The 17,072-nt window shown below is 52.2% G+C and overlaps 1 protein-coding gene across 5 annotated transcripts in view; it reads right to left on the reverse strand.

Moving 5' to 3' along the window:
• Positions 1–17,072, reverse strand: part of CALN1 (calneuron 1) — a 140,809-nt gene that overhangs the window by 93,860 nt on the left and 29,877 nt on the right. For all 5 annotated transcript variants that reach the window (XM_033078551.2, XM_033078555.2, XM_033078552.2 and 2 more), the window contains one exon: positions 5,656–5,780. In XM_033078551.2, coding sequence (XP_032934442.1) covers positions 5,656–5,780 — 125 coding nt within the window. The remainder of the gene's footprint in view (positions 1–5,655; positions 5,781–17,072) is intronic.

The following is a 17,072-nucleotide window of genomic DNA, read 5'->3' on the forward strand; positions in this document are numbered from 1 at the left end:
GACTAATGCCTGTCTGCCCTGGGTCTCCCTCTTGGAGCTCATCCCTGCTGCTGTTCCCTGGATCCCACCTGGAACACAGAAGATAATCAATCCTCAGCTGGGCAGACTCTCTCTGCCCTTTCCCACCTGCAGGATTAAAGTGCCAGTGAAAACTCAGCCTCTGGAGAGGGACAGGAACTGTGGCACAGCAGCTCTGGTTCTAGCTAGGGAATCTTACCAAGCCCTCATGATAACAGTGCAGAGAAGCAGCTCTGGAGCGGCCACAATCTCCTGGCTCAGGGGGTTTTTGTTAAATAACAGCCCCCAAAGGAGCCTGGCTGGTGACAGAGCCCTGCAGGACACAACCCCTCCTTCCCAGGACACCCAACACCCAAGGACTGTCACCAGATGTGCAGAGAAGGGTGAACAGCCCCGACCTGGGCTGATTTCCAGAGGCAAGGTTAGGATGGCACAGCTGTCCTTGTGATGTTGGCCCATTCTACCCAGAGTGTCCCCAGCCCCACAATTGCCACCCTGCCCTGCTCTGGGGCTGCAGCCCCACCAGCCCTTGAGCACCCTGGCCCTGCCTGCATTGCTGGCCAGCAGGAGACAGCTGCTAATCCCAGCTCCATGTGCAGCAGCACTTAACCAGGAACCTGAAATTCCCCCAGGAGCTGCTTTCAGTGGACTCTGGAGCTGCTCAGGGATGTCTTCTCCACCCAGAAGAGAGAGACCCAGGTGAGAGCTGGCAGCAGAGGGGAGGTGCTGGGAAGAAGCAGCAGAAATCAGGCATCTGCTGTGCTTTATAATCCATAAGGATGGGAAAGCCTCCAGGTGAGGGAAGTGCCCACATTCCTGCCCTGTATTCCCCTGCATCCCAAGCTCCTGCAGTCCCTTTTCCTGGGCTGCTCTGCTCACACCTCCAGCTCAATCAGGCAAAACCCTGGCACTACCACCCTGGAGCGTGACCTTAGGGACTGCAAGAAGCCCAAAAATCTCTCCCAGTCTAGAAAAAAACCCACAGACATCCCCAGCCCCACCTGAGGCAGGAGCTCCACAGGCAAGGCACCAGATGCCAACACTGCCCTGCAGCAACATTTCCTGCTGCAGATTCCAGAGAAGCCTGGCTCAGGTGAGGATTTATTGGGATGTCTGCCTGGACAAATGCTGCTGCCGTGGTTCACATTTGGGTTTCTCTGCAAGGCTCTACTTGCATCTCCCCCAAGCCTGCTTATCATGCATGTGCCTCTCTTCAGGTGAGATTTGTCACATTCCCACTCTGGAAATGTTTTTCCCTCCTGACAATACCCTTTAGATAGTGCCTGTGGAGGTGGATGACTCAAGCTTGACATGATTATTTCCATCCAACATTTTTTATTAAAAATACTCCTGATGGTTCAGAACGTGAGGACAGGAGCTGCCTTGAAAGGGACGTGGAAAGCTCAGAGTCTGCACAAACTGTGCCATGATTTTATGTCAACCAACAAGAGCCAGAAAATCTGTGTAAAACGGCCCCTCCCAGCCTGAATTTATCATTTCATAGAAACCTCCAAGTATATGGCAATAACATCCACCCAAGACCCCTCCATGCTTCCAGTCCCTCAGAGCCAGGCTATGGATGAGCTGCCACTTCCAGCTCTGTCATTTATCCCGAGTTACAAAGTTAAGGATCTCCCGATTTAGCTCTGGGCAAGTTAATTCCCTTTGTGACAGCTCCCAAACACCCTCACACTACTCCAGCCCCACAAATAGCAAATGCTGCTGCTGGGAATAGACACCATGAGCAGAGTGACCTCTCCTCTCCCAGCCTCCCCCTGCTGCCAGCAGCATGCTCGGAGGCAGCAGCATGGAAAAAAACAGAGTGGAGTTAGGGATGACAGATGGCTGCTGCCAGTCAGCAAAGTTTTGCAGGGAAAAACTTCCTGTGCTCTCCTGAGGCCTCACCTGGGAAACTGGACACAGTTCTGGTGTCCCCAGCATGGAATGTCCCCAGGGGAATTGTTGGAGCAAGGCAGAGGAGGCCATGAAGTAGATAAATGGATGGGACCACCTCCCCTATGGAGACAAGCTGAGAAATTTGGGATTGTTCACTTGGAGAAGGTTCCCAGGGAGACCTCAGAGCCTCTTCCATGGCCTGAAGCGGCTCCAGGAGAGCTGGAGAGGGACTTGGGACAAGGATGGAGAAACAAGACACAAGGAATGGCTTCCACTGCCACAGGGCAGGGATGGGTGGGATATTGGGCAGGAATTGTCCCTGTGGGCAGGCCCTGGCACAGGGTGCCCAGAGCAGCTGTGGCTGCCCCTGGATCCCTGGCAGTGCCCAAGGCCAGGCTGGACATTGGGACAGTGGGAGGTGTCCCTGCCATGGCAGGGGTGGGACTGGATGAGCTTTAAGGTCCCTCCCAACTCAAACCATTCTGGGATTCTGGGATTCCATGAAAATTCATTTGGAAAATAACCTCTCAGAGAAGAGGCAGAGCAGCACTTTGAGCATTCACCCCAATCCCTGGGCTCCTTCTCCCCTTACACTACTCAAAATTAGAGCTCTTTTCCATTTCCTCATCTCCCTATTCTCCCCCAGCCCCCACCTGCAGCTGGAACAGGGAGAACTCCTTGGTATTCCCTGTAGGATGAGCTGGGAGTGGGGTCAGGCTGCAGCACCGTCCCTGCAGCATCCCAGAAACCCTTCCCAAGTGAACAGTGCTGACACACACACTGCCAGACACAGAATGAAAAGAGATCTGCTGGAAAGAACCCAACAGATCAGGCACTTGTTGGAGCTTTGAGCACAGAGGAACGTTATAGAAAATTCCCACTGACTCCTCCAGCTCCAAACCTATCATAATTTAATCTGTGTGACTGGAATTTCTCAATAGGCTGGAACTCCCTCAGGACCAAAATCTCATTGAAAAAGAAACCAAGGAGAATTTTGGCATCTCTTCCCCAGCTTGGAAGATGAAATGCAAATCTGTTACTGGCATCAAGCTCTCACAGCTTGATCCATCCACAGAGCTCCAATAGCCTGACATTAACTTCTCAAGGAAGAACATTTTGTTACTCATCCTCAGACAGTTGATGCTTAAAGGCAGAAAGACTAATTCTGTTTGGGGTTTAGGCAGTGAACCTTCCCCAATTACCAGCACCGTCAGGCGCTGATCTGGTATTAGAGACAAAACACAGGGAGGTGGAGACTGCTGACTTCGTTTTAAATATAAATTCCAGAGGCTGAACACTGCTGGCACATGGAAAAACATCTCCAGCTTCTGCTGCTGTTCTGGCTTTTCTGACATGAACCAATTTGGTGCCACTCCTGTGCCTGCAGGTGGAAGAGGATAACTTGAGGTGGAGCTCCGGTGCTGTCCCAGAACTGGGGACACCCCCATGGCAAAGGAACACCCAAGAGGAGTGTACAGCAACGAATGCGTCTTAACTGGAACCCGAGCCTGTGCTTAACAGCAGGCAATGAGTGGATGCTGAGGTGAAGAGCTCCGTCCAGCCTCCCGCAGCATTTTGTGACAGGACCCGGAGGATCCCATCCCCAGCGCTCCCACGCCCGTTCGGTGACTCCAATTGGCAGCACTCGGCTGCTCTCTCCAAAGGCGGCTCCTCCACACCTCATTTCCCTCATTTGCCGTTAATTAACGGCAACGATCCGCGCTTCTGGAGCGGCGGATTCTCCCGGGGCAGGCGGGGCTGGGCTCCAGCTCCTCCCGCAGCTCCCTCGGACAAAGCGATGCCCGAGGGCTCCGCACGGGACCAGGGACAGCAGGGCAAGGCTGGAAATGAGGCTGGGTTTCCTTCCCTCACCAGCACAGCCCCGTTTCCATTCCCATTCCCAGCACAGCCCAGTTGCCATCTCCTCAGCAGGTTTCCATTCCCTCCCCATTTCCATTCCCAGCACAGCCCCGTTTCCATTCCCAACACAGCCCATTTCCCTTTCTTCACCAGCGCAGCCCAGTTTCCATCCTCTCACCAGCACAGCCCCGTTTCCATTCCCAGCACAGCCCATTTCCCTTCCTTCACCAGCACAGCCCAGTTTCCATTCCCAGCACAGCCCATTTCCCTTCCTTCACCAGCACAGCCCCGTTTCCATTCCCAGCACAGCCCATTTCCCTTCCTTCACCAGCACAGCCCCGTTTCCATTCCCAGCACAGCCCATTTCCATTCCCTCACCAGCACAGCCCCGTTTCCATTCCCTCACCAGGTTTCCATCCCCTCCCCATTTCCATGTGAATGGCAGGGAAGTAAGCCCAGGACGAGCATCCCCGTGCCTGCACGGCCCTGCCAGCGGTTCCTGCCCCGGGGCCACTTCAAGCAGCTCCTGACAGTTCTCTGCAAATCTATCAGGCAATTACAGCAGCTGTGCTTTAGTCAGGACAGGAATAACAGAAAATCCTTGTTTGCGCTTGGCGTGAACTGCAGGATCTCCTCCTTCCTCACGTGTGCTCAGCAGCCCCCTGACCCTGCACAGGGACAAGGCAAAGCTGTGCCTGGCCGTTCTATTGGCAGCTTTGTGATGAGGAGAACCTGAGCCAGTTCAGCTCAGCTGAACTCAAACCTTCAAGCCAAGCTCCAAGGAGAAGAGCCCAGAATGTGACCTTGGCGGTCCTGGGGTTCCTGGGTCTGAGCTAAGCTGCACTGAAGTGGTTTCTCAGGTTGTCTCTCACCTGAGCTGTGTCCTCACACCCTTGCTGGGAAGAGGAAAACACTGTTGGTACCTGACCTAAATTCATGTAAAGCTCACAAACCCAAATCCAAAGGCTCCAAGTTGGAAAGGCTGGGAAGTTAAGGTCTGATTTACCAAAGCACACAAGAAAAAGGGCAGGGTGGGCAGAAATGTTGGCCTCCTATTTCTCCAAAATGCCTCCAGGCTGTCCTGGAAGAACCAGTTCCACCTTGCACCCTTCCCTTGATCATTCCCTCAAAAAGTTCTCCATTGAGGCCCCTGATTCTGACCATGGTTTGTACCAAGTGTCCACTGGAGAGCAAACCAAGGGCTCCAGTTCATTCCACAATACTCAAAGACCAGCTGTCAACAACAATAATTCTAATTATTTAACATTTCTGAGTTAAATGACCCTGGTGAGCCACAAATCCTCTACAAAAGAGAGGATTCCTCCCTGAACCAGATGGGCTGTACCTGGCCACACATCCTGGGCCAGGACAGAAGGGATTAACATCATTTCTAGGGGGAAATGATGGGATCCTCCAGGCAGCACACGTGGACAGCCTTCCTGATGGCCCATGGCAGACTAAGGCTGCTCTGTGCTCTGTACCACTGAGCTGGAAAATGGAATTTTAAAGTCTTTCCATCTTCTTAAGCCACAAACTACCTCCATGCATCTTGTTACATTGAGACATGGAGAGGAACCTCCCTTTAGGAAGGCCTCAAAGCAAATGAGACTTGGTGGGAAGTACAGACTCAGCTCTGCAGAGTCCCAGGGAAAACTAAATCTTTGGGACAGCATGAGCCTCAATTTTCCCATTTTGCCCATAAAATGCAGGCTTCAAAAAGCTGCACAAGGACAAAAGCTGAGACTAAAATCACTGCACAGCTTTGGTCAGGGACCTTCTCTGTCCCTGATCTGCTGAGCTGTCCCACTTTGCAGCTGCCTCCCATGCAGGGGACAGCAGGAAGGTGCAGAGGAGCCGAACCCACCCCCCAGCCCCACTCACCATCCAGCTCCTCCACGGAGATGTTGGCCAGCTGCTCGCTGTCGCTGCCGGCCGAGAGCGAGCGGTTCAGGTAATTGCCCTTGTACAACAAGCCAGCTGTCACATGGTGGAATGGCATCTTCTCCCTGCCACAAAAATGGGAAAAGAGAGGGTGGTTGTCATAATCTGCCTTTGTTTCATGGGAATGGAGCAAAACCTGGCCTGGAGGAGGGGCTGGAGCAGCACCCCAGGCTGCAGTGGGTGTGAGAGGGGTGGGCTGAGCTCGGACCCAGTGTCTGAGGCAGGAACTGAAGGAGCAAACAGCAAAGCAGCTGCTGCCTCTGGGTGCTGGAGAGGACTGAGGGGAGCCAGAGCAGTGGAGCCTTAGGAAAATGGGATTTCCCAAAACTTAGAGTGCAGATTTCAGCCTTGGTAATAATTACAGAGAGTACAGGGGTCTGCACTGACCTGCAGGTAAAAGGTTTTAGCATCTTAAAGCCCATCCTGAACCAGCCCTGCATGGGCAGGGACACCTTCCACTGTGCCAGGGTGCCCCAAGTCCCATCCAGCCCGGGTTTGGACGCTGTCAGGGATCCAGGGGCAGCCCCAAGCACAACTGCCAAAGGCATGGAAGGGCCTGGACACCCCTGAGACCCCAGTCAGAGCGTGCAGCCCCCTCAGGGAGCTCAGCCAGCCACCCTGAGCGTGGTGTTTGCCACCCTGAGTGTGGTGTTTGCCACTGCAGGGCCCCAGCTCCAGGTCCCACTGAGAGGAGAACACCACATTCGAGCAGGGCCCCACAAAGAGCATTCCCAAATCTGGCAGCTGAGGAAACATCTCGCTCCATGGGAGGCTGGAGCAGGGAGGTGTTTGCAAATCCCACAGGTCCCAACCTCAGGGAAGGGCAGGCACTGCCCAGCCAGCAGTGGGAATTACTGTCAGCAGCGCTCACCCTGGGATTTAGGAGACGCGAGGAGGAAGCGAGTTTGCCAAAGTCAATTGAAATATTAAGAGGAGGATTTGTCATGCCCAGGGCTGGATTCAATCAGCACAAGCCCATCCCAAGCCTATTGTGCTTTGGGCTGCACATTTCCAGCAGAAATAAATCAGCAGAGTCCCCAGAGCCACGCAGAGCTGGCCAGGGATCCCTGAGGCTGGAGTGGCCAGGACAGGCTGGGAGTGCCTCTGAAGGCAGCACTGCTCTCAGAGCACAGAGCAGCTCCCTCAGCTCGGGGAGCAGAGCCCAGGGCACCCCAGTGCTGCCAGGCTCTCTGCCTGGTGCCACCTCTGGGATGCTGCCCCAGCACAGCACAGCCAGCAGGATGATCTGGCTCTGCCTCAGCCATGTGTTCCCACCGCAGCCAATAAACCAAATACACAGACAATATAGACAGATTCATGTGGGAACAAAAGCCTTCCTGCCTCCCTGGGCTGGGAACAGCTTTGACAGACCCCCCAGGAGCAAACCAACCTGGAGACACGGGCAAGCACAGAGGGAGAGCCAGGAGGCTCCTCTTGCACTGCTCAGCACGTTCCAGGAATTTCTCTGGCAGTAATTATGTAAATAAATCCTAATCGTAACTTTAAGTATTTTTATTTGGGAGCCAGTTTGCTCCAGCAGCACATTAGAAACGAAAACAAGGGGTTCTGTTTCATTAAGCACATCTGTAATTTCCCAGCCCTTGCCAGTTCCTGGGTTTACTCTGAGACATTGTGCCCTCTGACACCTGCTCGGCACTAAAATGGGAACTTTACCTGGCCAGGGGACACTCAGAGGCAAGGCCAGCTCTGGTAGCACAGGAGAGACACTTCCAGCCCTTTGCACCACCTTCATTGGTTTCCAGGCCCACCATAAACCATTCAGGCAGTGACCAATTCTCTGGATAACCACCTCCACAGGTAATCACAGAGTTGGAAGGGACCCAGGAGGGTCATCAAGTCCAACTATTGGACTGCCCCAAGAATCACTAACAGCAATTACACTGATTTTTCAAATCACTTGAAAGGGGTTTAAATCTCCCCCTGGGCTGAGCTTGCACTGCAGATTCAGCTTGGTGAGTCCAGGGGCTGGGTCTGACACCCCCTGCCCCTGCCCTGGGTGAAGGAAACTCCAGCCCTGCACTCCCTGAACTCACCCACAGATGGAACAGCAGCAAAACATGGTTTTCAAGCATTCCTGAAATCACTTTCACAGCCTTGGCTTCTACAACCATTAAAAAAATGACAATGCCTCTCCCCTGAGGGCTGAAGAGCTGAAAATCAGCTCCTACCTGGATCCTGTGGTGTGTTTTAGTGCTGGAGGAGAGCCATGATACCCTGGAGTGAGAAATGCTGTATTAAATTCTGCTGCCCAGATATATTAGTTTTTTTAAAGCTGTAATATCATTCAGCAGAAACCCTGCAGAGCCTCTGGAATCCAGCACCTCTCAGCTCTAACAAGGGATGCTCCAAATGGGCCAGAGCCCCCAGGGATGTGTAGCTGTGCCTCAGAAACACTCAGCACCCTCAGACAGGAACCTGCAGCCAAACCCAAGCCTGAAAAGGGGCCCAGGAGGGGCAGCCAGTGGGAGAGCTCCAAAGACTGGGGTGGGAAAGCCCTTGAGGCTGGAATCCATAAAAGCTTCATGGGAATATGCAGGTGCTCAGAATATGTAGGGGGAAAAAGGGCTGCCCTGGCACAGCCAGACTGGTCCAGGCTGGAATCCCCATCCCTGGCTGTGTTCAGGGACAGGTTGGAGCAGCCTGGGACAGGGGGAGGTGTCCCTGCCCATGGCAGGGGTGGCACTGGATGGATCCTTCCCACCCGAGTCATTCTGGGATTCTGGGACAGGCTCACTTTGAATGCAGCCAAAATGTCAGAAACACAGAAACCTCCAGTTTCTCTGTGGCTGCTGTTCCCAGTGCCAGCGAGACCCTGGGAAACTCAAACCATGAGTGGGGTGCTGCTGGCTCCATCCCCCATGGTGACACCTGGGCTCCACCAGCAGCAGCTGCTGGGCAGGGCACTGACAGGGTTTGACCTCTCCTAATGCTCCCTTTGAGCACCAGGGCTCCTGCCCCTTCTCCAGAGCTGTCCAACAACACCTGAGCAGAGAGCTGGGGGCTTTGCTCCCCACCACAGACTTGTTTTCCACTGGGCAGCTTGCAAACCTGTCCTGTTTTGGATTTTTTCAGTCCAGAGCAATTCCAAGAAAAAAGGAAAAAAAAACCCAAAACCACAGTCCAGGGAACTTCTCTGCCTCAGCTAGCCATAAACTAAGCAAGAGCAAAGGAGAGCTCTCTCCTGCTTCCACTGCAGACAGCACAGTCTGTGTGAAGGATGCAGGGGAGCAAGGGCAGTCTCTGATAACAAACTCTGCACCTCTTCTCTCCCCTTCACTCCTGGAACCAGTCTTAAAGCTGCAGAAATCAATATTCAACACCAACAGAACAGACAGTTGGGGATACAAGCATCATAAAGCCACCCCAGGACATTACCAAACACAGTTTGGGGATTTGGAGTAGCAAAATCTCCTTGAATATCATAAAAATGGCACAAAAACATTGACATTGAACCAGAAAGCCCTCAAAGAACCCTTGCCCAAGTCTGTGGACATGTCCCCATGGTCCCCTGGCAGGTTCGTGTGCCAGGCTCCCAGCAGGTCCCACCCCCACCATGCACTGCCAGCCTCGCTCCTGCCTCTCAGCACAGCCACACTTGTGGAATTCAGAAGGTTTTCATAAGCAATATTCCATCAGGATTAAAAAAAGCCATCTCCACATTGCTCACATGTCTATGGTTCCCATTTCTCACCAGCCCCTGTGCTGTTCTTCCCAAAAAGGCTTTCAGAGCCCATGAAACCCCACACAACCATTAAATCCAAGGTTCAGCTCTAGGATCCATCTCTGAGATGGAATTGGGATCAATTTCTGCTGATCCTGGATCTCCCTGGGCGCTCAACACCTTGGAAGAGTTTCCTTGTTCCCCTCTCTCCCGTGTGCAGCCCAAAGGATGCCCAGGAATCCATCCTGGGGAGTCTATCCTGGTTTTCCAGCCTCAGGCATGGAACACACAACATCCTTGGCACTGCCTGGGTGTCCCACCCAGCCAGAATCCTGTGTTTGCTTTCCCCATGGAGCTGGAATTCCGTGCATCCCGGAGGATGGAGCACCCTGGCAGGATGTTGAGCCCTGTGGTGTCAAACAGGGCAGGCAGAAATGAGGAAAAGTGGGATGAGGATAAAGTGGAGATTTCCAGCTCTGCCACAGACTGGGCTAAGGGAGTCTGAGCTGGAAGAATGGAAAGCACACCTCCATGGATGGCCAAGCACACACCAGCACAAGCTTTGTTCTCTCAGCACTTTCCTGGGGCTGAAAGGAATGCAGGAATGTATTGAAAATCCAGGAAGCAGCCAGATGGTCGAGAAACTGGAACAGGAGCTGGGAAGTCCCTGAGGTCACTTTTAAACCTGTTAAAAATTCATCAGATGAAGTGACAATGTTAGAGATGCTTCTCCCTGGGCACAGCAATATTTGAACATCTAAAGCAAAGAAGAGCAGAGACTCTGGAGGAAATGATCCCATTTTCCCCAGGGCTGAGGCACTGCTGTTGTCCTCAGAGGGAGGCTGTGTGATCTCCAGCTGGATCCAAAGGGGACAGCAGAGCAAACAGAGCCCTGCTGGGAAGCTCCTGGCTTATCTGATCCTCCTCGAGGCACCAGCCAGGAGACACCACCAGCCTCCCAAAGAGGCTCCACTGCTGTCTCTGGTCCTTTTCCATGGAGCTGGCCATGCTGCCCTCTCTCTCTAAGGAGGCTGTGACAGCCAAGGGTCATGGTTAGACCTGACTTAACCTCTGCCATAGGAGAGGCTGAGTTGGACTAAATCCCCACTTTGAAGCCAGCACACTTCAGGGAAGACAAAATCCTTGTGCTGGGAAGAGTCACTTTGTCCCTTGTCACCTGCATTGCCTGCTGCTAACAATAGCTTTAAAGATTTTTTTCTTTTTTAATTTACTTTGTGCACAAACTTGGCACCTTGAGCGCAATCTGAGCCCGAGCAGAGGCTGCAGGGCTCCAAGGGCTGCTCTTGGCTCAGGAGCAGCTCAGAGGATGCACAGCTTGGCAAGGTGGGAAGGTTGAAGCTGCAGATATGAAGTACCCAGGTCTGGTTTAATCAGGCTCAGCTCAGGGCTGTGAAGAGAGCCAGGGCTGAGAGCAGGCTCAGGCTCAGATTTGTTCTGTACTACAAACCAAGAGAGGTGGCCTTGGAAGGAGCCTTGGGATGCAGAAAAATAAAGTCTGGTTCTTTTAAAAGAAGGCCCTAAAATAGATCCTCCCAGGGAGGCCAGTCCTGGAGAAAGTCTGTGTTTGCTGACAACTGATGCCAATCTTCATTGATCTCAGAGCCCCAAATCCCCAGCAAGGCACATTTGGGATATTTATAAAGAGGAGAGAGAGAGGCTACTGCTGAGCCTGCACAGGGCACTGAACGCTCTGGGCAGGTCTGGAGAGCCTCAGACATTTCCTCAGACTGGGCTGAGAGTGCAGTGAGCCCTAAAGCTCCCTCTGAGAGCTTTTCTGGGGCACAGGAGGGCTCCCACTTTCCTGGGTGGTTATCAGAAGTTAGACCTGGCTTTTCCACACATATTTGCAGCAAATGAATCCATCTACAAAAATTCTACCTTTCACAAGGATTTATGGACTGCAAACATGAGATTTGAACCCACACACGTGAGATTCACTGAACATCTGCTGGTGGGGATCCAGGTAAAATCCAAATTGACCTCCAGGGACCATTCCCAGCCCTGACCCATCACATCCCCACATGCCCTTGGCACACCTTCATGGCATTTGGGCTCTATCTGATATTTTATTGGCCTAAGCCTAAGAAAATGTTCCCCTAATTGAGGCAGGAAATGCAGGTCTGGCACACACTGGGTTGGAATACCAACAATAAAGCTCCTCATGGTGATCACTGGGTAAAAAAGCCTTTACAAACAGATCATTCTCAGCATTCAAAGATGAAACTGGGAAGGAAAAAAGTCCTCTGCAAGGCAGAAAACAAGATCTGAGTGACAACCTCATGTAATGTACGGCACCTCAGGAGCCACAGACTTCCACGTTCAAGAACTACAAAGCACTTGGAGCTTCAGAAGGTTTTGTGCTGGGATTTTTTCCCACCTTCCGCAGTAAATTCGAAATGAAAAAGCAGAGGAAGGGCACTTGAAAAGACACCACTTCTCTAAACAGCTGCTGCTGCTGCTTTGAATTCTGGCAGAAGGGGGAGCAGAGGGTGCCAGGTCAGGTACAAAACCCAACACTTCTGTCTGGGAGCTGCACACGTGAGAGCACAGGTGGACACAGAAGTCAGAGTTGTTTGTTAGTTTGGAGCCGTGGCTGGGGCTGATCCCCAGCTCGAAGCACCGGCAGGAGAGGACTGCCAGGACCTGGTAACTCCGTGTGTGTCCCAGGGCAGGAGCAGCACTCCCAATGGGACAGAGACCCTTCCCACTCACTCAGGCTAGAAGTGCCCGATAGAGCCAGCACCGCCGACTCACCAGCATTTCCTCTCAACTCCCAAACTCATCCTCACCTTCTGCAGACACAAATCCCCAGATTTTTGCTGCCCTCTTTCACTTTCTGTCACTGCTGCCACCCCCAGTTGTGTTTAACCAAGATAAGTGAAAAATTTCTATCTTCCAGGCTTGGAAAACCTCTGAGTTGATGATATAAAGTTAAAAGAAAAGAAAGCCAGCAGCACAACAAAAATCTTTTATCTCTTCTCCCCTCTAATAATTCACCTGGAAACATGAAAAAATCAGTTTGGGAATCAAAGTTTTATCCCTAAGGGGGCCCAGCCTCCCATTGCCTCCTGTGGTCTGAGCTCCTCTACAGGACACCAGGGACAACCACAGTGTCCATCACACAGGAGTTCCCAAAAAAAGCCTTTTTCAGGTGACAAGGATTTAGGGGAGGAAACCAACACAAACTACAAAAAAACCTCTCAAATCTCCAGGCAGAAGGGAAGCTGAAGGAACACGCACATTGGGAATTGAGGCAGAGTTTTATGGCAAAGGGGATCAACCTCTGGAACAAACACCACAAGAAGGACACAGCCTGTGGGACCAGGAGGGACACGGCCTGTGGGACCAGGAGGGACATGTCCAGCCTGTCCCCAGGCCCTGGTGCCTCAGTGGAAGACACTGGTGGAGTTAAAGGATGGAAACTTGGGGCTGTTGATGGATTGTTTCCCACATTGGAGGCCACCCTGTGCCCACCAGGGATTCCTGCCAGCATGGAGAGGGGGCTCCTGCTGGCCCTTTCCCCGAAATCAGCTTCTCCAGCAGTCAGGATGGACAAAGCCAGCAGGGAGCAGGTTCAGCTGAGCACCCAGGGCAGCTCAGGGGTTCCAGAGAGGCTGTGGAGCATCACCCACCCCTGCCCAGCTCCTCACACTGACCCCACCTCACAGTCCTGGCTGCTCACACACAACAAGATCTCAATTCTCTTTTTTATTTTTTTTTCCTGAGTACAACATGAGATCACTCAGAAATAAATGATGGGAACAAGGCCCTTGTTGACAGCAAGAAAAAAAATTATCCCAGAGCTTTGGGCTGAGGAGCACATCAAAGCAGGGAGGAAATGTCACTCGTGCACCCCCAACCCCCATAACACATCCCTAACACATTTCCCTGCTCTGTTGAGCCCTTTTCTCCTCCACTCACAGCTGCTGAGGCTCATTGAGCCTGGCCAGAGGGGACTTTTCTGAGCTTCTGTTCATTCCCTCCTGTCCAGTTCCCTCCCCTGACCAGGCATAAATCAGCCCTGGAGACACGAGCAGCAGCGATTGCTGGCACCCCAAGCGCCCTGGTTCACAAAACAATACACAGTGAATTATTCAGAGCACACCCTGCGTCACACACCAGTAATTATAAACATGAAATCTATCAAATAATGACAATTAACAGTGGATTTGACAGAGTAACACACTCCAAATAGCCTGGTGGTTGATTACGTCTTATTAATGAAATGCCAAAACATTGAGGGCTCTTAGCAGGACAATTAATTGCTTCCAATAAATCTGACTTCTGCCAGACCTCGTCTTTAAAGGAGGCTTTGGGACATCTGGTGAGGGTTATTTTTTAAAGCAATGGCTGATGGTTCCTACAGAAAATTCTCTGGGAGCTGGGAGGACTGGAGCCACCAACACACAGAAATGAGCAGAAGGGAATTAGAGATGAGGGCAACACCAACACTGGAATAATTTTATATAAACTGGGGTGGATTGTGGTCTAAGACTCCAACCAAGATCCACTCTCAGCACTTCCCCTCCAAACATCCAGGGCCAGCAGCTTCCTTGGAAAACTGTCCTCAGACACAATGGCCCAGATACAAGGGAAGCAGCAGCCAAAGAGGATCCCAGGCTGCTGGGAGAGGGTGGACAGACCCAAAGGGAGACCTGGCCCAAGCAGAGGTGTCCAGAGGCACCAGGCTGGCTGTCACTAACCCAGGAATGGGCTGTGGGGACAGAGGGTGCAGGGACTGCTGTGCCAATGGCTCCACTCCTGCAGAAACTGGGAATGTCCCCTGCCCTGGACACACAGGGCCTGCAACACTGCTGCAAAGGTGGTCTGTGAGTGTTCATCCATCCAGATATGCTTGTGGCAGGAGTAGCCCAGTGACCCCAAGCCCCAGTGACCCCACACACAGCAGTCACTGGGAAAGGGCCTTTTCCAAGGGCCAAACCGTAGGGCTGTGAGGCTGCAGAGCTCTGGAGCAGCCCCTGGCCCCAGCCCATGCTGGAGCACCTCCTCATCCCTAATTCCCCAGACACCACATCCTATCAGGGACAGCAGGGTCAGTCTGTGCTGCTTTTGCCACAAGCTCCTGCTCCTTGGAAGATTTCAGTAAAGCTGTTCCAGGAACCCCAGTGATCATTTCCTGCTGGAGCAGTGTTGAGCTATCGGGGTGGCACAAATTACAGCATCCTTATTTTTATTTCAGCCTTTATTTGAAGGGAACATACAAGAGAAATCTGATGCTGGCTGGGCCTGAAACCCACAAACACTCTGTAAACAAGCTCGACCCTGAGATATTTCTTCCTGAAACACCAGAGCAACCAGCAGCACTGGATAATTGGAAACAGTTACTGAGTTCCTTCTCTTGTTCTTTCTGAGATTTGCTCTTGGGCTGGTTCTTCCCAACCTTAATACCTGGCAGGGTTGATCGGCTCTTTGGAATCTCAGTTGCATAAGGGTTGATGTGCTGAGAGCTCTTGTGGAGAAATCACTGCCCTGGAGAGGTCAGGGATATCCAGGGGGAAAAGGAGAGAGGCCATTTCTCCTTGAGTGCTGTTTTAAAAGGGGTCAGAGCCGAGTCTGAGGCTGAATGAATAAATAGACCCCAAGGAACACTTTACTGTGACATCCTTGGGAGCCTCTGGACATGTCCTCAAACCCCTGGGGACGTTTTCTAATCAGCAGCACAAACACGTGCAGGTATTCCAACCCTGCCCATGGACACTTCCCTGGGGTCACAGCACCCCCGGAGGCAGCAGCACCTGCAGTTCCTGCACTGGGACAGGCTGGGAGCGCCAGCAGGGCTCACCTGGGCCAGGTTTTCCTGCTCTGTTTCCTCAAGGCTTGGCAGGAGGGGAAAGCCCTCAGAGGTGTCTGCAAACAGCTGAGCCCTGCACACCTGAGGGGCAGAGAGCCTCGTTAGGTACCTGCAGCTCATTAACTCTGGGAGCCTCTGCCCTCCTGAGCCCTGCCGGACCAGGCTCTGGGCAGGAACAGAGCACAAACCCCGGGAACTGAGGCTGGGGAGGGAGGAAGCCAAACTGGATTTGTGCAGGACATCAGCAGAGCCCTTCCCACGACCAAACAAATTCCAGCTCACGTTCTGGTTTAACATTCCAGCAGCCAGGAGACAGGCATGCCAAGGAAATGAGATGCACACAGATGTTGTCCCTGCTGTCACCTGTATGTCTGCACGTGCTGTCACCTGTGCCAGGCACAGCAGCACCCTGCAGGCACCCAGAGAGCACAGGCAAACCCCACTGCCTGGGCCCTGCTCAAAGGCAAAGCAGCCCCATTTTCACCTTCCTGCATTGCTGAGTGTCCAAACCCCTGCTGCAGGGAAGGACTTTAGGCACAGGCACGGAAATACAGGAGGGTGAGGAAAAGAGGAGCAGAGAGCCCCAAAGCAGCAGCTCCACCGAGCTCCCCCAGACATCACTCACTGCTGGGGTTCAGAGATGAACCCACGGGGCACTGTCAGTGCAGTGTCCCCATCAGGGACAGACACCAAACCTGCAGAGATGCCAGCACAACAGAGAGTGGCTCCAGGCACGGAACAACACGAATCCAACCCCTCCAGGCAGTGAAATGGTGGGACAGTGCTGGGAAAGGGAGGTCCAGGAAAGGCCCAGGTCCAAAAAGGGGCCTGGAAGCCCCAGCTAGGACAGACCCAAGGGCAGCAGTGCAGGTGTCTGAGACAGACCTGAGGGCAGAATTCAGTGCAGATGTTTGAGGGACAGACCCAAGGGCAGCAGTGCAGATGTTTGAGGGACAGACCTAAGGACAGAATTCGGTGCAGGTGTTTCAGATTTGCTTTTCTCCTGCTGTAAAAATGCAAATGCAGAGATGCCCAGCAAGCCTCCACAAGCTGATGTTAAGTTCAAGGAACGAGAGGGCACTTTTAGAAGAACCACCCACTGAATTTCTTTACATTTTCCAGGTCCTGCCCATGGGCTCCAGGTTCAACAGACTAAATTCAGACTGTGGCTTTTATTACCACTGCTTAATGTCTTTACTCTGAGAACCATTTTCACATGTTAGTGCTTTTATCGAAGGAGGCTGCAGTTAATTAAAAGCAGAGCTATAAACCAGTTTGTTTCTATTGCCCTCTTTTCCTGATAGCCAAGAACTATTGCATAATACCCAGGATTTACTTGAGTTTCTGCCTCACACTTGTAACACTAACCACATTCACAGGTTAAAACCACAATTAAAGCCTCCCCAGCCTTGCAGAGCTCCTCCATACGATCAGTTCCCAGTACATCATTGGCTGGGGACTGTATGAACTGAATAAAACTGACTTGGTCTCTTTACACAACATTGAAAAACCCTTCAGTTCACCTCAGGAAGGCACCTGGCTACAATTAACACTCTCTTCTGACATCCCCAGCATTTTCTGAAAAGGCTCTGCCTCATAGATTGCCTGCCATATTTCATCCTAAATCAATGAAAGCTCTATGAGCACAAATCTAAAATTATGGTGGAGGGTATTTGTAGTCCAAGGAGCTCCTGATGCGCATTTTGCTCAGTTTACCACAACTCTGGAAAATAAAACATGCACAGCACCATCACCGCATGGGTCAAGCCATGATTTTGCTCAGAGTTTAGGACATTTCAAAAGAAATACAAGAAAGTTGCATTGCTTTGAATTTACAGGGGC

The sequence above is a fragment of the Catharus ustulatus genome, chromosome 22 (genome assembly GCF_009819885.2).
Source record: "Catharus ustulatus isolate bCatUst1 chromosome 22, bCatUst1.pri.v2, whole genome shotgun sequence".
Lineage (NCBI taxonomy): Eukaryota > Metazoa > Chordata > Aves > Passeriformes > Turdidae > Catharus > Catharus ustulatus.